The 22,726-nt window shown below is 38.7% G+C and overlaps 2 protein-coding genes across 2 annotated transcripts; one reads left to right on the forward strand and one right to left on the reverse strand.

The window, feature by feature from the left end:
- The first annotated feature begins 783 nt into the window (after positions 1–783).
- LOC113683348 (uncharacterized) lies at positions 784–9,561 on the forward strand. Its single transcript, XM_027200580.2, has 3 exons — positions 784–1,727; positions 6,103–6,567; positions 6,920–9,561. The coding sequence occupies exons 1-3, from the start codon at positions 1,161–1,163 to the stop codon at positions 8,423–8,425; spliced, it is 2,538 nt and encodes an 845-aa protein (XP_027056381.2). The 5' UTR covers positions 784–1,160; the 3' UTR covers positions 8,426–9,561.
- A 3,364-nt stretch (positions 9,562–12,925) lies between these two features.
- LOC113683349 (potassium voltage-gated channel protein Shaw) lies at positions 12,926–19,278 on the reverse strand. The gene is made up of 2 exons (XM_027200581.2): positions 17,963–19,278; positions 12,926–15,459 (listed from the first exon to the last, which is right to left on the reverse strand). Exons 1-2 carry the CDS (start codon positions 18,467–18,469, stop codon positions 13,786–13,788), a joined length of 2,181 nt encoding a protein of 726 aa, XP_027056382.2. The 5' UTR covers positions 18,470–19,278; the 3' UTR covers positions 12,926–13,785.
- Positions 19,279–22,726: the final 3,448 nt, after the last annotated feature.

Raw genomic sequence — 22,726 nt, forward strand, 5'->3', positions numbered from 1 at the left:
GCGTTTCCTCTCCTTTCCACAACTAAAAAAAACATCTTAATTTTCCCGCAAAGTCGATTATTTTAATATGAACGATCTTGGCTACAGACGGGTGGTCTTTAATGTGCTCATGATTAAAAATATCCACAATAAAATCACTTTGAAAATGCTTAAATTTTATTCGAATTTCACCAAAAAAAAATGATTTGAAAACACCTTTTGGTTCACCTTGGTATCTAATTTCTCCAATTCCTTTGGAAATCATAATCTACGAGAGAGTTTGACCTGGAAATTTAGTTTCATTGCAGATAAAAATAATAATCGCCCTCACAACAAATTTGCCATTTTTTTTTTGGAATTTTATTGTTGCCAACAAGCTCTTATCTGTTCGCGAGTATCGAAAAGAAACCGCAATTTCGACAACTGAAGCTTTATACTAAAACAAAGAAATATTATTCTCTCCCTAGTAGGTTCCTAGGTGTCAAATCCACGCCAGAACTAAAGATTTCCGCCAATTAGGAATTTAGTCCCGAAACTGTCAGTCAGGGAATGATAGCGGCGAAATGATTATTCAATTTTTACAACGATCACTTTGATTTTTTCATCTACTTCTTATTGCATCCGGTTAAACGGAATGTTTTGGACTTTAGTATTGATAGCACAACGCTAGAAATAATCAACGGCGCATATGATGAATTTAAAGCTTTTAGGATATGTTTCATAGTTGTCTTTTGATTGGCTAATGGCGCTATTCATTGTATTTAAATATTGATTTACAACGTAAAACAAACCGCAGAGAGTTCGTAAATTAACCAGAGTGCCTCTAGAACCCGTACCACAATCGAGTTACGTTTCCTGTGCAGGCAAACACGATACAGAGGTGTTATTTAATCGTTGGGACGTTTGGGGTCACTACCGTGATAAACGCCCATTTCTTACAGCATCGAAAAGGTGCATCAACCAGACCTGTTTTGGATAAAATGCAAATGCATTTAAAATTACAAGAAGACTTCGATGAACAGGTGGCCAGGGAAGTGTAATGAATGAAACCTCTGTGTTTTGAATTGCCTCAACCAAGCCACACGTTTCGCCTGTCGTAAATTTTGATTGGCAAAATGCTTTTTAGTACGTGAAAATCTTGGCATAACGAGTGGTTATCTCAACAACACTACAAAGTTTCGATGCTTCTTCAAGAAGGGATGGTAATTCGGCCGAAAACCGAATCCAACTTCGAAGACTCGCTGCCTGCGCGCGGCGTAGCGAAGGATCGGGTTATTATCAATGTAGGAGGGTATCGCCATGAGACGTACTTAAGCACACTTAAAGTTGTACCGGATTCGCGGCTGGCTTGGATAGCTGAAAATGCTTCAAAGCAAGCTGAGTATGACCCCGAGAACAACGAGTATTTCTTTGACCGACATCCAGGGGTATTCGTCAGTATTATCAATTACTATAGGACCGGCAAGCTGCACAGCCCGAGCGATGTTTGCGGGCCGCTATTTGAAGAGGAGCTGGCTTTTTGGGGTATCGATGAGTTACAGATGGAACCTTGTTGTTGGAGTAATTACACGCAACATAGAGATGCACAAGCCACTCTTAAGGCCTTCGAAGGCTTGCAGAAAAGTGTCGAGGAATCCGAAAACGAAAACAGTCCATTCAAAGTTCGAAAGAAGGTTTCATCGCGAATGAAGTGGAAAAGCGAAATTTGGGCCATGTTGGAAGAACCATACTCTTCGAAATACGCGCAGGTAAGCGGATTTGATTTGAAGATATCCTATTGGCTTAAAAATGCAAATTATAACATAACATAAAATTTCGATATTGATCAAAGCAATTTTGCCCTGTGAGTATCTAAAAAAATTACCCGCCAGTTTTCCCGTTTTTACCTGGCGATAGAAACGTCCGTTTCTAATTTACATGCAATGGATCGAATAGAAAGCTCTCGATATGAAGTGCGGAAGTGATGTGTATTTGCACGATTGTTTTGCTACACTTTAAGTGCATTTGTGTGATTTTGTGTGCAAGGTTTAAGTCATTTTAAACTTTCTTTTCTCTTTTGCAATTGTATGACGACCATGCTTCCGCGAAAAGGTTGTACATATGCAAATTACCGTAAGCCAGTTGACATTTTGACTAAAGGCTGTGTGTTTTGAAACTTCAATTGGAATAATTGTCTATTTGGGTCGATGTGCCTTCTGCTAACATCACAATTTTTTTGACAAACGTTTTAAACAGGGACTTGTCTATACGCAACTATCATCCTATCAAGAGCGTATCTGATTTTATCCACTTCTTGACCGAAAAAAAAAAAAAATTTCTCGCGTAGATCCTGTTTGTTTTGTTGTATATTTGTTTTAAATTTCGCCTTCATTTACGATGTCGTCTATGGATTCTGTCCAATGCTTCAAACACGTTTTTTTTTCCTTTTAACTAAATATCAACAACTCAGCTTGCTGTTAAAAATTTGAACGCGAACAAGATTGTCTAGCAACAGAACTCAAGGCATTCTCCCATTAAAGACCATGGGAATAACACCGTCTATTTCAAGCTTATTAGATCTTCTACAAGATTGTCTCTTTAACTCATAAATATTTTAAGAGCTGTTCCTTCGTTTTTTATGCACTTTTTGTGTTGCGCGAAACTAATTTTGCCGCGTCTTTTGTTGGATGGAACTAAACTCACAAATCAGTGAAAATAATTATTCCTACCAGATACTAAAACTTGGCGATATGTGACCGAAAAGTTTTAATGCAATCTTTACTTACTCTATTGATTCGACAACGAAAAACCATAACAAAGCTTTCTAACGAAGGGCTGGGAAAAAACATCCCTGTAAAGTACTGAACGATAAAACATTTGAAATTTCAAGCGACAAAATAACACTTTCTTCGATTTAGACTTAACAACCCATTGAAGTACTTTACCGATTTAATACAAAATTCATTTTCCAATAAATCTAAAATTCAAATTATTTAGTTCTTTGAAGGCTAAGAGAATATTTTTTTTCCTCACGAAGAAAAGGGACTCATTTTTCGAAGCTAAATTTGATATGTTTTTCTCGTGGTAGCTTGTTTTAAGAGAGATCCTTTATTTTAACTCAATATGACTTATACCGAAATGAAAAACAATACATTTTGCGTATTGGATTCGTTAATAAACACGTCCCGACAGTATGTTCATGATAACATAAAATACATTATAATTCTCGCCTCCAAGGCTAATATAACATTCTGAAATTGATAAAACTTGACTTAAATACTGTAGACCAGCTCCTGTTGATAAAATCGTTGAAAAGGTTCCATAGTAAATGTATTTTGTCTTTTTCAAGCTGTTTTAAACTGCTCCGACAGTGCGTGGGTACCTGCTGTAGGAATTTAGCATAATATTGTATGAGTAAATAGCTAAATTTGACTAACAAATTGAAAGGGGCGAAAAGGTGGCATGGCATATAAAAGTGATGAAGAGAATTAAAATTTCTTATCTTTTTATTTTTCAAAGTGTGTAGAATACATGAATTCAACAGCTTTACGGTTGTCTAGTCTGGAATCGATAATAACGCTGGGGTGTATTCTCTTAAATACTCTTCAAAGGTAAATAATGATCGGCTGAATGTTGACGAGAGTTTGATTGTCTCGTAGTAAGTCGATAAATTCGCGCCGATTTTGGTTCATCATTTTAATTATTATTTCCTAAGCCGACATTTCATTAAGCCTACAATTAAATTGCATCATGCGTGATGCACGGTGGGTTGCTTAAAGTTTAGATAACCTTAAAAACATCTCAAGGATGAAAAATGTCCGTCGGACCAAAGTTCAATTGTTTTTTCTGTTGAAAGTAAGCTTAGTAAATATCGTCAGCAGGTTTTGGAAATAGTGCCCCAAAGAAACGAAGGAACCGGCGTCGAAACAAAAGTAAAATAACGGGCAGGATATTTTATGAGTGGGTTAGTACTTACGTTAAAAAAAATTGCAACGTTGGCGCGTTCGAAAAACACACATAATTCGTAACTGTTTTGCTATCAAATGTTCGATTGTCTGGTGAGTCGATAATTTTACGCCACATTTATTCAACCCTATTTACAGTCATTTCAATTGTTTTGAAATCAAAGAGCATGTTTTATTGAAATCCACTGCGAAGGTCGTTATCCCCAGACTGTTAGTTATTCAAGCCTTCTTACGATCTCCTCTCGATTATCGCAGAAAATTTAACAGGGAGTGCCATTATTGTCAATAATTCATGATCACCAGTCGAGAAAGGAATAAATTGGTGACATGAAAAAAAAAAAACATTCCTCCTCTTGGAAATGCATAATACTGACGCAGATACTAATTTTAGTTTATGCCTGCTCCACCATAAGGCCAAAAAGGAGTATTTTCCTTGAATAAAAACAAAAATTCTATATTCAGACGGACTAAAGGGATATTTTCTCAAGCTAAACAGAACGAAGCAAGGAGATTTTTCTTATGAGAGCCTGTATGCTACATTTGGCGACGAAATATGTGGCTGAAAAAAGGCAAATGCAAATTTCTCGGTAACTCTGGTGGAGAAAAAAAGGGAAAAGAGAGGAATACGCTTGAAGGTATTCCTTTGATCGAAAAAATTGCCATTGGTGAAGACCATTCCAATTTAAATTCGCCATCGAAAAGACCCAGTTTTCTGCACAATTGTTGAGTGCCGTAGGCCTCCACTAAATTGTTTATAGTCCAGCTTGCATATTTTAGTAAACAGAAAGGACAAGTAATTTTAATCTAAAATAAAGGACACCTGTTTGTATACGTTTTTTTTGAAAAGGTCATAATTTTTTAGTTATGACTACGGCTCAAACTTTATGAAGAAAGTGACTTTAAGGTAAAATCAAATACAGTATCTATTCAGTCTCATTTGCATTTTGAGAAATTAAACGACACTTTTTAAAAACATGTTTCAACAGTTCCTCTGTCATCTTCAGTTCTGATTTTACAAAGTACAAAGTTGAATTTAAAGTGTAAAACAAAATGCTCCTTGGACAAAACAAACAATAGTAACAGTAAATAATAACATAGCAGCGATGTCGGAGAAACCTCCCGGCATTTATCCACACGTGTGCGTGAGCACTTGGTCAGTGATAGGACCTCTCACATTTTCAGACATTTACAGAATTTTCCACAATGACCCACTCTATGTTCTGATGAGTGTTTTAGCATCTTGCAACACGCTTTCACAACTTTCCAACTTAAAATCAAAGACACTATCCACATTCAATGGGAGCAACCTACTCTTAATTATCAACTTTATCATGTTAATTTAAAACTTTCCTTGCAATTACATATATTGTTCTGTCAGTATTGTTTTTTTTGTTCAATCAGCATTTTGTTATACTCTTTAAATACAACTATGTACTTAGTAAAATCAGAACTGAGTATGACAGAAGAACTGTCGAAACATGTTTTTACAAATTTTCTTTTATTTTCTTAGATTCGATTTGTTGTAAAATATTGCATTGCTGTGGTCTGAAGCACGTTATTCGATAAAATAACTCAAAGCAGACCCACTGTGCTTCGAACACATTTTAAATGTCCAGCCTTGATATTTGAAGTTGGTCATTTTCGATCCGTTTTGATGCTCTTCATCTTTAGCCATCCAGCGATGGACTGGCATCCCATTGAGAGGGGGGGGGGGATAGCAATGCTCCTTAATTCATGTGACAGAAACCACGACAAACCCAGTTTGAATAGCGTCCTAATTCGTGTCCAGACTTCACATCTTTTACCCTGACTGACCTACTTTTTTTTTCTTTTTCTTTTTTTTGTTTTTAAACAATATGTTAAAAATTTAATCATTAATTGTACATTAAATTCTGCATAACATACTCCTTTGTCATACTTACGATTGACTAACATCACTAGCATCTTCCAGTGGTGTGTTTCAAACAACAACAACAACGACGACGACAATTCAGCACCAAAAACAGCAACATAATCAACAAGTACAGTAGTAATGAAGATGACAATGCTGATAATGACGATGACGACAGTGACAGCGACAGAAAACACTTAAAAGTATACCTATTTGATTGGCTTCCTGCGTCCTACTTTGCATATTTGGAAAAGTTATCGATTACCTGACTTTCATTTCTCTTTCCAGATTTTTGCAATGGTGTCTTTGATCGTGATCATCTTGTCAGTAGCAACGTTTTGTATGGAATCTATAGAAAAGCTGAAACAAAATTACAAGGGCTTGTTTGAAGGCATGGAATACTTCTATCTCGTTTGGTTTTCAGCAGATTTCCTGGCGAGACTGCTGACATGCCCTTCTCTGGTAACTTTCTTCAAAACGTTCATGACATGGGTTGACATTGCATCTGTAATACCACTTTACGTTAATTTGGCAATTGGTGACGAAGAAACAAGTGTGTCAGGCACCCTTAACTTTCTTTTCGTTCTCCGGTTGATCAGGATTTTCAGGTTATTCAGGTTTTTCCGGACCATGAGTGGTATGCAAGTGATCGGGCACACACTCAGGGCCAGCGCTAGGGAGCTGTTTCTCCTGATTCTTATCCTCTTGATCCCTATGGTTATTTTCTCCACGTTGGTTTTCTACGCAGAAAAGGTGAGAAACTGGGTACTGGTATTTGGTACGATTAAAGCTCCTGAGCAGTACATCTGTGTGGAACTCTGTATAAGGTTTTTTAAAGGTAGATCTGGCTTGTTTAAACAACCCTTAGCCAACACCATTGTTACCATAATCATTATCTAATCATGGCGCTTTGAAAATTGCTGGCCCTTACAGCACTTAGGACAGCACCTGTTACCTATGAACCTAGTATATAACTTGCTACATACTGGCTTGCAGTTCCCCAGAGGGGAACTGCAAGCCATTCTTTTCTCCTACACTCGTGACAAAATGATTATCTTCTTTATTAAGGTTGTGATTTTGTTTGCCTCGTGTTATGTAATTACAGAGTCATCAAGAAAGGGACTTTTACAGCATCCCAGAAGCCTTTTGGTGGGCTGTAATTACCATGACAACAGTGGGCTACGGTGATGTTCATCCCAAGTCTTTCCTTGGAAAGATTATTGGTACGGTTTGCGCATGCGTAGGAGTTCTAATCGTGGCACTTCCTGTCTCAGTGATTGGCAGTAATTTCACGTTGTTTTACTCTCACGCACAAGCTCAGTTGAAACTTCCGAAAAAGAAAAAAACACCGCTTTTACTCGGTGCTGCAGGCGCACTCGTATCCGAGTCCACTTTGTACAACAACGACGGAAACTCAAACATTTCCGAAGACGGGGAAAGTCCAACCCCTCGGGAAGAAGCCTTGGCTTTACCTCGAAAGAGTCTTCGGAATCCATCGATAACTCCTCGTTGTCGTTCGGTTCGACGAGAAACTGCATTACCACCCGCTGCATTACCAACATTAGAGTCGGACGCCTCAGAAATAGACCGTACTTCCAATGGGAAGAAGAGTATGGAGGAGTTGTTCTCATCACCCCCGACGGGTAGCGCACTAGATATCTCTAGCGGTCTCAAGGGGGCCAGTGACGTTATGCTAAATATAACAACTCCTACGCACGTACACCGTCGCATGGCGATTTCTCCCGCACCGTCTCCTCCGGTAAGAAAAAACAGTCAGCGTAGGAGACGGCGGGGTGGAAGTAAGCGATTGGCCAACCGTGGCAACGGAGATGCATCATCCAACGAGAAGGATCGCGATAGTTATTACACCACTACGGACGGGGATAGCCCTGGGGAAAGTGAAAGCCACCTGCAATCTAAGCCGGAACATACCGAGCAGGACAGGAACAGCGTAGCACTAGGATCTTCAAACGAGTCAAACACCTCGGAGCACAAGAATGCCACTGCCAAAGTGGCTGTTCTTTCGGACAGTAAAACGGAAGATGACATGCACGCGCGGAGTGACTCTAGCAATCATGTGAGGATAGCAGGAGTGACGTTTGACTCAAGTGAAGACTTCGTTGAGGAAAGAGGGGAACAGGACAGGAACATTACTAAAATAGACCCAGCCCCACCTTGGAAATCCACCGAAAGTTTGAGCAGTGACAGATCACATCACAACAAACAGCTTGTGGAACCTCGGCAGAGGTCTAAAACTGAACTGGTTTCTAGCGACACTCCGCCATGTAAGAGGAGGAATGCCATAGGTGGAAATCGTGGAATATCTGCATTGCCCATCTCACCACTTGTCAGATCCGAGGAGAGAATTCAAAAAACCCCACCACATGAATTTGTCGGGGACTCTAAAGCCAGGAAATACACCAGCAATGTAAGACATTCTCAGAGCAACGATAAAGATCCTCAGCAAGAATTGAAAAATTTGCCGCATTCTGCGCCATCTCAGGTTAAAAATGCGGTGGAATCTGAGAGTAGAGACGGTAGAAAAGACATCCTGAGGCCGAACATAAGAGGAAATAAACGAGATAGCATTCAGAATATGACTCGCGTCTGACCACAGTAAGAGCACATTTTAATACAATGTGCAAGAGGGGATGTGGGCTACGCAGAGCAGAAAACGGGGCTCTCGTGTTACTATCACTACATCCTTACTCCCCAGGCTTGAGGAAAAACCGTGAAAGCATAGCTTCTACAGTTCCCTCAGATCATAACGTTATTCACTTTTTTCCCACGAAGCACAGTAACGAGTTCAGGAACTTGATTGGTTCTTAGCGCAGCCCGACCTTACCGAACGGTCACGGTGACGTTTTCGTGAATTTTTGTCCATGCGTTCACTTGTTATCAGTTGAATGTTATTTGGTTAGGCCAGGGGTAGGTGTGCAGTAATACTGACATTGATCCAATCCAAAAATTCAATACTCTGAAGGTTAGAACTTGTTCCATTATGGTCATACCGCTCTAACCAGTAGTTTGTGAGTGTGTGCGCGTATGGAAAAAATTCAAAAAAGTGATTTCAGAGATAGAAAAAACGAATAAGGTGTTTGGCGGCCTAAGGTCTGTCTGTATGTTGCAACTACCAAAATGCAAATAACACAAATGAACTTTTTCAAAATCTTTGCCGAACTATCAAAAACCTAACTTGAGGGAACATTTTGTGGAGCTACTCACACTTTCATACAAATACTATTTGGGTTTTCTTGCTGCAGACGAACTGTCCAGTGAAGTTCCTGAATAGGGGGCTTCTGTCTACAATGGGAATTATTTTGGTAACCTAAATCGAGTATTCCTTATAAACTCCCACTCGGTTAAAATCAAACCAAAATTGTATAAATTTTAAAATCATAATGAACCATTTTAGCACCAAGAATATAATTAATTTCAAAGAAGTATCATTTCAGGACTGAAAGACATTTTTAAAGGTGACCCTATTGTTTATAAAAAATTATGTGTAAAATAATCATTTATTAAAGACAGGTCACTGTTGAAAATTTAAACATGCCTTCAAGGCAAAAATGAACTATTTGTTGTCAGTTTTCACTAAAGCTTCTTACAGAAAGAGCTAAATGGGTGGAATATATTGTGTTTATATGTTGTTTGAAAACTCACCACCAAAAAAAGAGTAAGTTTAAATAAATTATTGTTTATTAGTATTTTTAGTCTATGGCATAATAAAATATTATTGACTGTGAATATATGAAAATCATTTATGCGAACTGTGGTTTAAGAAATTAATATGACATTGATCTTTACAATTATTATGAACACTCCTTAAGCAGTAGTGAAAATAAGGCCTGTATGGGATTTGAACCCATGAACCCATGAGGTCATGAACCCATGATCTCTGTGATAACAATGCGGTGCTCTAACAATTAAACTAATAAGCCAGTGAAGTGACGTAATAATGACTGTGATTATATGTAAATCACAAAGTTACATGAACTGCACTTTAAGAATTGAACATGAAAGTAATATTTGCAACAATGAGAACTACTTAAGCAGTAGTGAACATGAGGCCTACTGCTAAAGAAGTGTTCATTTCTGGAAAGATCGCTTTCATATTTCTTTAAAATGTTCTTAGAACTTATAGGCACTAATTATACCCTGACTGTCACCTGGACTCCTTTAGTGTCATAATCTCCAGTGGCAGCATCCAGATGCAGGGTACAGTTGCTCCAAAATCTTACAAAACAGACCTGTGGGTATAAAATGCCTCAAACCAAAATTCACCTAAAAAAAAAAACAAGATCAAATGATCATATGACAGCTCGACTTGAAGTATTCAAAATTTATGTAACTTGGAATATTTCTAATTGTGTAATGACACTGGTGTAAAAGACAAAAAAAAGGTTTCTTGTTAAGCAAAGTTTGGTCCCACCCATCAAAAATTCCTGGATCTGCCCCCTGCTAATCTTTCACACAACTTTTTCACTCCAGTGAGTGACCAGTATGTAAATTCTCCTTACAATATCAATACAGTGCCAAGCAGAGGGGTGATAAGAATGAAGAAAAATGTCAACTATGGGATATTCAATTTGATGGATTGAACACCACATTCCAGTGAACAAAGCACTACGATATAAATATTACAATTTCAACACAGCAATCTGTTCCCACCACAGTGTGGACACACCACAGGAAAACCACCTGAATTATAACCATGCCTTTACACCCTAACATCATTATGCATACTCTCAATACTATTTTCTGTACATTTCCTAAGGTTCTCACAGGGAGAATTTGTTAAACAATCAAGAGCTTTTTCTTTAAGTGACATTTCCTTTATTCTCTGGATCTTGACGAATGATTCAGCAGTATATCTAACTGTAAGGAGAAATTGGTTGGCTGATCAATCTTATGGTTTAAAAAGGTTAAGTGCTCTGCCCAGCAACATAATGACCCTACAAATATATTGGCTTAACCTTACATTAGACTTTAGAAAAGGGAGTCTTAACCCTTTAACTCCCAGATCTGATGGTCAATTTCCCCTCCAGCTACTACATATTTCCTTCTAAGTTAGTTACAAGAATTTGGTGTTAGATCAAGACAACAACTTCTATTTGATATTTTTGAGTATTCTCATTACCTGTTTACTGAATAATGTATGAATATTATAGGAAGAAATTAGACGTTAGTCACATCTGGGAGTTATAGGGTTAAATATAGTGCATCAGTAGGTCTGAGTCCACACTTAGTTCTTCTCCCCAATATGATGTATAAACCATATTCTTGAGTTTGCAATGAGTCATAATGCTTGGATTAATATGATAGAGGGGTTGACATAACCAAGCCCTGAATGCCTGCAGTCTTATAATATCCTGTTTTAAATTCTCCCTTTAGTTCACAAGGAAATATAAGGGAATTTGAAGGAAGACACTAAAAAATTATCAGAGACCACTTTGAACTTTTTCTGGTAGATGTTTAAGGGAAACATCCCATTTAGGAAATGAAGCCTGAGCCCAGACAATTTATCTTAGAATGTGCATAATGTAGAGATTAGTCTTCTGTTGCAACCTATTACACCCTAGCATCAGTATCCATATTCTCCAAACTGTTCTCTATACATTTCCTGAAGAGCTGTCAAGGAGAATATATTTACAGATCAAGAGCTTTATAAGTTGGTGATCATTTCCTTGATTCTCGTGACCTTAGTGTTTGATTCAGGGGTGATATTGTAAGGAGAAACTAGAGGCTGATCACTTTTAGGGGTATAGGGTTAAGAGAAAGCTTACTGTTCCTTCTTAAGGTTTTTTTTCTGTAAGGGAAATGTTCCATTTAAGAAATGAAGCCTATGCTGTGACATCAGCTATCTTGGAATGTGCATAATGTAGAGATCTGCAGTCTTCTGTTTTAACAACCTTTAATTTTTCTTTTGTGGATTTTTGTGAATGAGTTCTTGACTTTCTGAATGAAAATTCTTGCTTTAAGCCTACAGAATTCATGGAACTACAAGAGGGCAGAAAAACTTAGATAACAGTATTTTGAAGATGCATAAACAATAATTCATGCTACAGAATGCTGAAGTTTTAGTGTGGAACTCTGGGGTTTGCTTGATGACATTAATTTTCCACACCTAACTCTGCAGTTAACTGGTATTAGATGAGGTTGGGTTAGGATTGGGGTAAATTTACCACCAGATTGGAAAGGGAGCAACCCAAAGCTAGAAAACACATTAGTTTACTGAAGTGGGACTCAGATAAAGTTATGCTTTATGCACTATGACTGAGTGGTAAGAAGGACTCTGAGGTAATTAACAGTCAAACACCATTATAGTACTTAGGTTTTGCATTTATAGTCAGGGAAAGCAGGGAAACTAGCTAGGTACAAGATTATCATACAAAAGAATACCAATTGGAGCTCAAACAGGACTTCATTAAATACCAAATTTTATACTTTCAGCAGTGATCAATGGGTAATTTCTCCATACCATAATATTGACTAAATTGTCAAGAAAAGAGTTTGTGAGAATTTTAAGAACCAAATAAGTCAGTTAGGGGAATATTACTCGATTTAACACAAAACTCTCACAGTCAGGTGTCCATGGTGGACAGTAAGGAGAAAAAATGGAGACGTTGAAAGTGAAAGGCTTTAAAGTGAAGGGTTCAGCTTGAACAGGATCACTACAAGGCTTAATAAACACAAAAGAACCTGCGAAGTGTTACCCTAATGTTTGCTTGCTTTTCAGATTCCACGTGAATACTGTCATATTCGACTCTTTTTTTTTACTCTAAAACTCTAAACCTTCACCAATCATACCTTTAGGTTGTAGATAACGACGCCTTGATTCTTAGGTAAAATGTATTCAAACAAGTTGGACTCAAAATTGTCGCCTTTCCCTCTCAAGTTTGGGAAATGTTGTGACCTCTGCGACTGTTGCGAGGGAGAAAGACTGGGAACAAGGCGCTGGAGTATTAGAGAATAGGTACAATTTTTTACTTCTGTGTCTACTGTCACTGGAATAAAAGATTACCGAGAAGTACCATTTGGTAAATATCATCACATCACTTTACAATTTCCTCACCATATCGACAGATCTTCAAAAGTCCAAACCACGAGCATAAATTCCAATAAGTTTATTTAGATGACATCTGCTCAGTAAGGTAATTGCGATCATGAGGAACGTAGCCTCACGAATATGATATGAATACAAATCTAATCTTCTTTATGTTTCATCTTTCTATCGTATCATTTTCATCCAGGATTAAACCACAGTCGTCTTCATTTTAAGAATATAATAAGTCGGGGAAAACGAGCCCGCGTTTTCCATATAGAACAGCAGTGAAAAACTTCTTCACTGTTGAACATAGCCTTTGCTAGTCTTTGGCTAGACGAAAAAACTCAAGACTGCATCTGTTTCGTTATCTTTAGATACTAAATTGAAGTTGCATCGCGATAGGAAGTGTGGCTAGCGCTTAAATGAAATAGGAAGCAACGTTACGAAGACGTACACGCCTAACAAGGGCAAGAGCTAAGTCATTAGAGGTAGGTTTTAATTAATACTCAGGGTGGTGACCAGGATTTTCAAAGAGCTGAGGGGATAGGAGTGATGCAAGGTCTCTCCCAGCATAACCGTCTGACTGTTATGTCGACAGCCATGCTGTGTTTCATTAAGAGCGACATTTGTCGGATGAGCACTGAATGATGCATAACGTGCAAACTCATGATTTACGCTTTCTCGTCTCCCTTTAAGTTACTAACTTCATAGTAAGTCATCCAAGGCAGCGGGGGACAGCGGCCCTCGAGGACCCCCCCTTCCCTAGCCACACCCTGAATATCCAGCCTTAGCTTCATAAGCTAACTTCATTGTGCCCGCTAAATATGCGTCGATAATGCAAATATTCTCATCCACATACCATTGTGGACGAATTTCAGTCGTCTTTCTATTCTATTTATTACTTTCCTTAGTTTTCTCTACTATTAAGCTATAAAACCGTTTGCAAAATCGTGCTCCGATGATTTACCAGTTCTGTGATTGCTATCATTTACAATCGCCGAGTTTGAGTTGATCTCTTCGCCAGGCATATCTCCTTTATCCAGTCGGGTAGTCTCACTGTCCACCTTAAACGAGGGTACGGAGTAAATCCGGGATGAGGATAAATTCGAGGGACTCTCCTTTTCCATACCCAGGTTTTTGTAACTCCCCCGTGCATCCACCGGGGACACGCGAGCTTTGTTTCCGCGGGAACTCTGAGGACGCCCCTTCTCCTGTGGTGATCCCCGTGCATCCACCGAGGACACGCGAGCTTTGTTCCCGCGGGAACTCTGAGGATGCCCGTTCTCTTGTGGTGATTGCACTTGTTGAGCTTTTAGTTCTATCCATGACCTTGAGAGAGAGCTATTGGATTTTTTACGGCGAGATGATTGGACACCAGGGTGCAGCTTTTTCTTTTTTGTCCCGCGACGTTCAGAAAGAACGGAAGAAGGCCTCGAATCCTCTTCGATAATTTCTTCGCTCTCATGCATCGAGTTAATGAGTGTGAAATTTCTAGGGAGCGCCGAAATACGGGGAAGTTCCTCATTAGCCTGAGGTGGCAAGGTTCCTCCTTTTTCTACCACATTGTCTAAGTCTCCGCTGCTCGTTGTTTCCCTTGCGGTGGGACATTCACTTTTGCCTGTTTCACTCTCGCTTTCATTCTCATTTTCCTCCTCATTGCATGTTTCAGCGTGATGAAGCTTATGCCTATCAAACCTCGTTGGCCCTATGTAGACATCACCATGCGCAAATAGAGTATTTCTAGAACGGCGGTGGTAGCGTCTGTATTTTGTGGCAGAGCCTGTCCTGGATGGTGTCTCAGTCACGACCTCTGGGACCTCGTGAACACCATTTGCACGTAGTGATGTTGAACTGGAAGGTGATTGCCCTTGTCTAGGATTAGCCCGCAGTTTGGCTTCACACATGATCAAGCGACGCTTTTTCTTTGGAAGACTCAGCCTTGCTTGCGCGTGAGAGTAATAAGTGGAAAAGTTATTGCCAATAACCGAAACAGGCAACGCCACAATAAGCACGCCAAGTATGGCACAGATTCCTCCAATGATTCGCCCAGGGATCGTGATCGGTACCATATCGCCGTAGCCTACCGTTGTCATGGTAATGATAGCCCACCAAAATGCCTGTGGGATGTTCTTAAAGTCCTTCTGTTTGGGTTGATGGGATTCGATTTCGAACAACACGCTTGAAAACACGACAACTGGAATGAGGAGAATTATCAGCAGTAGGATCAATTCTCTGAAACTCGCTTTGAGTGATTGCACTATAATCTGTAAACCGCTTGTGAAGGCGAACACTTTCAGTGCGCGAAATGTACGTATAAGTCTCACGGCTCGTAGAAATTTTAACATACTGGTACCAAAAATTATGTCTTCATAAAAAGGTAACAACGATATAAGATCGACCCACGTCATAATTTCTTTAAAGAAAGCCAACTTGTCTGGGCAAAATAACAACCTTGCGCCAAATTCCAAAGTGAACCAGGCACAAAAGGCGTACTCAAAGCCTCTAATGTAGACATTATTTTTATCCTGTACCACAGACAAGACGCACATGGATACCACAGACGCCAGAATCATAAGCAAAGAGGTTAAAGCGAAGACCTGAAAAGCGAATAAAAGCTTTTAGAGAAGTCTTCCAAGACTGATTATTTCCAACGCTCTTTCAAATATCAATATATTTCCCCCCCTCCCTTCACTGGATATATCGAACATTTGGGTATTATCACTAAAGTTTTCACGAAGCTTAAGTAGGAAGCCTTTTTGCAACAGCAGTTTTTAAGTGAACGGATTACGTGGGCGTTATTTTAACTCGTAGTCGACTTGCTTGTGAAAACTCGCGGCACCCGCAAAGGTCGTCGGCATTTTCCCACGCTGTGGACTGATACATCTATGTAAGATACTTTCAATTATTGGCGCCTTTTTGTGATTATTTTAGCATTGATTTAAACTTGTGCCAGGCGAGCACCTTATCAAAGCGGGAATGAGACGAATGCTTTTTCGCACACTGATCTAAATGAGCTTTTCGCGCACTGATCTAAAAGAGCAATGTCTGCCAACGACAAACTCTCATACTGCGGATTTTCTTTAGACGGCGGACAATCTGACTCCAAAGTAATCTTCGTTTGGACCGTGGTTACTTTGTTTGACATATATTCCAAAGCCAATTTAAATTGAATTTCTGGTTTGAAATTAAATTTCTGGTTTGAAAGAGAACAATTCTACAGACGCGACAATCGTGATTACAAAAGCTGCTTTCATAGGACGAACTTTGCTGTGACTGGGCCAGAGATAAATCTGGATCTCATCTTGCGAGACGTCGTGTTAAAACCTTTATACAATGATTAGCAATAAAAGAAAAAGCAAGATTAGAAATAATCCGTTGATGTGTTTGTGCGAGATATCAGAAAAACATGGCATCTGCATAAATTGCGATTGTAAGCGCCAATATGCAATTTTCAGAAAATGGACAAATTAGCAGAAAGAAATTTTTATCACCAGTAAGAGTAACTAACATGAACTTCGGAGAGAACAAATCCTGAATGAGATACAAACACTGCCGACGATTTGAATGTTGACAGGGATTTTCCTTCACCTGGCATAAAATAAGCTTGTTTTTTAAATATGTCACCATTTCAAAAAAAGCGTGAAAGTAATATAAAGTTTATTTTGATACATTTTGCTGGTAATGCCTAGGCAATGATATTGCCTCCCTAATATTTTGAAGCGTCCTTGTCTTCCATTGGGTTTTAATAGAATCAAACTGAAACAAATGAGCACTGGTTGCTTCTAAATTCAAAGGGATTCCTTGGAATTAGTCTGTGTTAACTTAAGCGGTCCATAAATATTCAAAAGAAACTAATTTAACAACCAAGGTATCAGACGGATTTAAAAAAAGCCATAATATTTTAAGCGAGTGAGGTGTTCAAAATGGTGGCATTAAGCAGAACGGCCGTGGAATCAAAATCACCGTAAATTTACTGATTTCTTACTGAAGTTTGTGATGCTCTTCCATTGATTGGGTCTGTTTATGCATAAGCTTTTGCGTTGGCATAGATGAAAACAATGCTATTTTTGATAGCTGACGGCAAACAAATGCAAAATTCTCGATCGGAAATGGCCCAGCTGTCAAAAACCGAGAAGGTTCTTTCATTCGGCAAGACATAGTGATCTTGTTTAAGTCTCGCATTTCATTTCGGTCATAAATATCCCCAAAAAGTACATAAACTGCAGACCATTTTAAAGTTTCGCGGCCAGATTATTTTTTTCCTGAGAAGTTTTTAAGCTTTAAAAATTTAAAATAGGAATACAAGATTAATCTTATGTTCCTGCTGCTTTGTAGACCCGGGGGCAAAACTATAAAGTCGACATCAAAGCAAGCGCATTTAAAAGCCATATTCTTGCAAAACATCGCACTAATATTATTGTAATTGTAACATCAGAAGGGTATGTTTTCATTTTGAATCAACTAGACTTAAAGTCTAAAGCTCTGACTGAAAGGATACAAAACCAACTTTGAAAATGAGAAAATATGGTTGTTACCCTAGGCAAACCCGTCCAAATGTAAATAAAACAATGAGATTTATGCGAAGTTCATTCGTCGATGTTAGCATTTGTTAATGTTGTGATTTTTAATTCGTTTTTCAACTTCAACTCAGCAGTTTGCTTTCACTCTATGTAAGCCACTGAATACTATATTTTGCGTTAATATCTCTGATGTTGTCTATGATTTGCTGTGTCCATTCATGCATTTGTATAAGCGCGAGCGTTTAAGCAAGGATAAGCCGCTGTTTACTCAGGAGGCAAAACCTACCAAGTAAATAATTCCTCGTGCACTGTTTAGCGAGCGCTGCGATGATTTATTTTGAAAACTTTCATTTCATTCCCCGATCAGGTTTGGTTGGATATATTTCAATTAGAAAAACGACAGTAAAGAAAGATCTTTCAATCTTGAGTCTTAAAACGAAATAAATCATTTCATCAGAAAAGCAACAGATCAAGTCACATAAAAGACCTCATCTGTAAATCGTGATCTACAGAGTTTAAACCGGATGTACGCATCTATACAAAAAAAAGTGATAACATATTTCTCAAATATGTTTAATACCTTAGCCTTGGTAGACGAATGAGCATCATCCAACACGGCCCAAACTTTAGGTCTGTATATTGTCCACCATGACAAAGAAGTAGCCTGACCGTATGTTGAATCGAATTCCGGTGAAAATTCGTCGTCGTCGTTCTCATCAGAATCCTCAAACTCAGGTCCTACAAAATCCTTCAAATTTTTCTCAGCGTCTCGGTGTTGCGTGTAATATGGCCAACAACACGCTTCCATCTCCCTCTCCTCGATTCCCCAGAACGCCAGCTCCTCTTGAAACAGCGGACCGCAGAAATCCCTCGGCGCATGGAGATGGCCTGTGCGGTAATAGTTCAAAATGATACCAAAGATTTTTGGATTTCGGTCGAAGAAAAATTCTTGTTTAGTATCACTGTTAAGGTAACTGCCTGCTAACCATGAAAGCCTCGTGTCGGGAATGGTTTGAAGTGTGCTGGCGTACGTCTCATGGCGTTTTCCACCAACGTTTATAATAATCTTGTCTGTGTCTGTATCCATAGTTTCAAAGAAAGATGCAGTGATGCTAAGCTGGGAGTCTCTGTTGCGCGCTTGTCCGTATTAAAAAAGTAATCGTTAAAACGGTGAACACGGCTTTGCATGTGTGGTTTTTTCCCCTTTGAACTTTTGCCACAGCGCTGTAAGAGATATTGCTGTACGTAGGCAATTCCGCAACCGATGAAGGATATTATTTTTTTTTTTGCCCAGATCGTGATAGGCAGCTGCCTGTTGTCGATAGCAGGTGATATTCACGGAGAGAACTGCAAACGAAGAACGGCGTGGGTTAGCACATCAGGGTAATGTTACCTGCGCTGTTGGACTGCCCATACAATTCAGCTCTCTCCATGCGCACTGAAACTTTTATAAGTGCAGTTCACAGCGCTTAGCAATAGGCTCCCTTCTGTGTTATTGAAACATGCAGATAGTGTAATAATGAAGAGGCGCGGAAAACGCGATATTGACAAATCATTTTAAAAATGCGTCAGTGCCAAACAAGACCCTGTCATCTTTTCTGTCACCTATGTAAACACAAGATAACAAAATGCAAATTTTTTTGCGTACTTTGCTACAAATTTTGAAGTATTGAAAATGTGGTCTTATCTTTATTCTTTGTGGTCTAGCTAAAGAAGATTTTCATTTTGTGGTTTGTAGTTAGAACCCAACGCGTTCAGCAAGGGACAAAACTCGGCGGAGAACACAAAATGAGGCATTAGCCATTGTACATTATATTCTATGCTTTATATATTTAGTTTAAAGGCAAAATATGTACATTTTAAACCGTCGACAACTGACAGATATTAAAACGGTCAAGAACGACAACTTTTGGCTCTATTTTCGGTAGTGCTGTTTCTGTTTCGCTCCCGTCAGCCATAATAACCAGCTTTTCACAAGAACTATAAGCAGCTTCTGCAACAAAAACGTTTGTGATTATAAAAGTATAAACATGCGAGTTGTTTTTCTCGCTACTGGTGTTGCCTGTGGACAACTTAAACCTACGGGGGTTCTGCATTTTGTTTTATTGTTTTGTCTGGTGAGGAATGAAAACCAAGCGTGTAGCGATTTTGCCATAATCTAGTCCATGTTTTAACAATTGATAAAGTGTATTTGGCACAAATTAGAAAACCGCGGACGACGGCACCTTTGCCAATCGACCGAGGACTCATCAATTAACTCGGGAAGCTGAGATAATGCCCTTCTTGATTAATTGGATCATTCAAAAGCAAATGGAGATGTTTTTCTCTTTAAGGCACTAAAACTAAAAAAAATAAACCTGATCGATCATAAACGTGTCACGAACCGTCTCTTACACCACATCTTCTAGAACATAAACCTTCTCGTAATTTCCGCTCATTAATCATCTGCTTTTAATCTCGCTCACATCTTAAAAAATTTCTCTTAGAATTTACTGCGTCAAATGAAACAAAATTTATCGAAAAACATTTCATAATATTCGACTTCCGAAGAAAGATCAAACTAACTCTACGTGCTCAACTATTCGCTTTGATAAAACATCTTCACTGGTCGATGTTAAAATTCCATTAAAATCTGGTTTTTTTTTGTCCATGAAAAATACAAACAAAACATCCTTTTCCAAAATGATTGCACAATACCGCGCATTTGAATTATTGCATTTTAGTATCTTCATTAAGATCTGCATAAAAAAAAACTCTGGAAATTAATTTTCTATTTGTTTTTTAGATAGTAAGTGTTTTAATAGCTTTTTAACGATAATCTTACCAACAAAGGTATTGACTATTGCGTATGGAAATTTTATGATTCAGACACCAAATCGGTTTGCAAAGATATTACACATGTAGGAAGCATTAGGAAAACACAAACAAACAAACAAAAAAAATACTAAATCGAAAACGAAATGTGAAGAACTTTTTCAGTATCTATCTTTAACTGTCGTTTTTTTTTCTTCATCACGTTGATACTTAGCTTTAATATCAATATCCCTGATGGCGCGATTGGCTATTCCTGGCTCAAACAAGATAAGAATCCACACATGATAATGTTCTACGCTGACGCAGTTTCGGGACTCCATAATTTTTTTTATAAGCGGCTGCTGACGGATTATAGGCGGCTTCGCCGCAAGGCCAGAGCCCAACACAAGAGCCTGCCCGCTAGGTACACAGAGGGTGATCGGAGGTCTTTCAGGCGGAGGCAGACCGCCTGTAACCGACTTTGACAAAAAACCCCTGATGTTGTGAAACTTTGTATAGGTAATAACATGATTTCGAGTGCAATTTGTTGTTAATATGTACGAGTTAAATTTTCAAAGATAACAAAATTGCACAAGCTAATAGGGCAAGTGCAATTCGATGTAGTCTTTGAAAAAATTTATAGGTGCTTATTAAACCAAATTACAAGAGAAATCATGCCACTATTTGTCAATAATGTAAATGAAAAAAAATCACAGAAATTCAAGATAGACGAAATTTTGAAAGCGTGCTCGCTATTTGCACTCGTGCTACAACTTTGCACTTGTGTTTCATGAGAATATACTCGTTTTCAGCCAATCACAAGCGCGTATTTTTTTTTTTTTGGGTACTTTATTACGCTTATTAATACACCGACAGGTATAAACTCAGCCCACGAAAATTGTTTGCCAAGTAAGGATGGCGGAATAAAAATTCAATTTGGAGACAGGAGGGGAGGGGTGGGGTGGGTGGACTGAAAAAACAGCACGCAAGCTTGGCAACTCGACCATTTCAAACTAATTATAGAAGAGTAAGTCTGTAAAATGACTATTTGAAAGCCACTTCGTGTTAAACTATTGATGGCCCTCATATAAGAGGAGGGTCTTATTGGGATGATGGCTTTCACGGCCGGCTAATGGTTAATATAATTCCATTGTAGTCACCAGATTTTTTCCTTTTTACGGTTAACTTTTTTTACGACAATCGATTAAAAGGTGTCGATTTTTGCACCTAACAGTTAACGGTTAACCCCATTGAGACCCTCTGAGAAGGTTCATTATAAAGTTCGGATGTAACGTGCGCTGTCACTGATTTGCTATTTGCTAACGTTGGGCTGCGATAAGGCTGTCACGCTATATGCCAACTTGTACTATGTCCGACCACTTCCCGGACTTTTCTCTAGCCTTTTTCGCTGATTGAAAGTGAAATTTCGGAAAAGCGAGCCATTAAGTAGCAACAGAAGAACCAAACAAAGGTTTGTAAACATGCCAAGCGCAGTACTTTACGTTATCATAACGTAAGCAAAGACGAAAATCCTTAAAAAAGAAAACGAAATGGGCAGTCCGTGTCATGAAGGTTTTTACTTTCAGTTAGATTACAAGCTTACTTGCAGTAATGAAAATCAATCACAGCGCAGTGAAACAAGCCTCAGAAATTTCATCGGCCGCCCTTCGAATGAAAAAATATTTAGAGCTTGCTCTGATATCCTCTCCGATGCGTTGAACGGAAGGCCACATAAGTCACAGCAGCCGAGTTTTACGGCGCTGTCATCCCGAGCAATCTTTATGTTCCGGTGAATTCGGCAGTCGTTCATTCATAAAACACAAGCCTTAACCAGTTTGTTTTCTAATTATCATGTGAATAAACTCCCGTGATACGTTTTTATGAGCTTCAATTCAGCCGGATTTCACCGAACATTTCACTTCCAGATTCTGTATTAGAGACTAAAAGAAAAAACTTGTGGAAAAAGTGTTAAATTCGATCTGCTGAACCATTTCAGTCTGTAAACTACTGCAGATTATTTCAACCATTCTAATACGGATTGACTTCATTGTAGCGTACTTTATGAGAGAAAAGACCTCTAGAGCATGCGGACGACACTGATGTTCGCTTTAGCAGTAAAGTTTGGTTTGAAAATGGAAGGTAATGGGTAGGGAATTCAGTTCTCTGGCCGCTTCCTGTGTGTTTTACAACAGAACATAGCATAGTCAAGGCTTCTCTCTTTTTTAAATAAAGCAGCACCCCGCTTCCTTTTCTTGGCCTTGGAAATGTGTTGAATAAGGGGTGGTGCATATTTCCAGTTGAAAACGTTTGAGTATCGCAATGATTTTTTCCGTCCTCGAAATCTCCTCGGCGTTCGCGATGAGTTGGGATTCTTCTCGACCACGCTGGATCAGAAAAAAGTCGAGCTCAAACAAAACAAGCCAAGCCAAACTATGGCATTTCTTAACACTCGCGCGCAAGTTTTTGTTTTTTTAATTTTTTTCTCTTTGATTTCCGTCGATTAAAAGACGACTAAAGTAGCTTAGATTAGTAATGGTGGTAGGAATGAGTG

Source organism: Pocillopora damicornis, chromosome 11 (assembly GCF_964200805.1).
Source record: "Pocillopora damicornis chromosome 11, jaPocDami1.2, whole genome shotgun sequence".
In the NCBI taxonomy this organism is placed as follows: Eukaryota; Metazoa; Cnidaria; class Anthozoa; order Scleractinia; family Pocilloporidae; genus Pocillopora; species Pocillopora damicornis.

Excerpts from the sequence above, each read along its gene's own strand:
- LOC113683348 (XM_027200580.2), top strand. The coding sequence starts at position 1,161 with ATGCTTCTTCAAGAAGGGATGGTAATTCGGCCGAAAACCGAATCCAAC. Across the intron at positions 1,728-6,102 it reads ACTCTTCGAAATACGCGCAG|ATTTTTGCAATGGTGTCTTT; the intron begins GTAAGCGGATTT and ends TTCTCTTTCCAG. Across the intron at positions 6,568-6,919 it reads TGGTTTTCTACGCAGAAAAG|AGTCATCAAGAAAGGGACTT; the intron begins GTGAGAAACTGG and ends ATGTAATTACAG.
- LOC113683349 (XM_027200581.2), bottom strand. The coding sequence starts at position 18,469 with ATGGATACAGACACAGACAAGATTATTATAAACGTTGGTGGAAAACGC. Across the intron at positions 15,460-17,962 it reads ATTCGTCTACCAAGGCTAAG|GTCTTCGCTTTAACCTCTTT; the intron begins GTATTAAACATA and ends TTCGCTTTTCAG.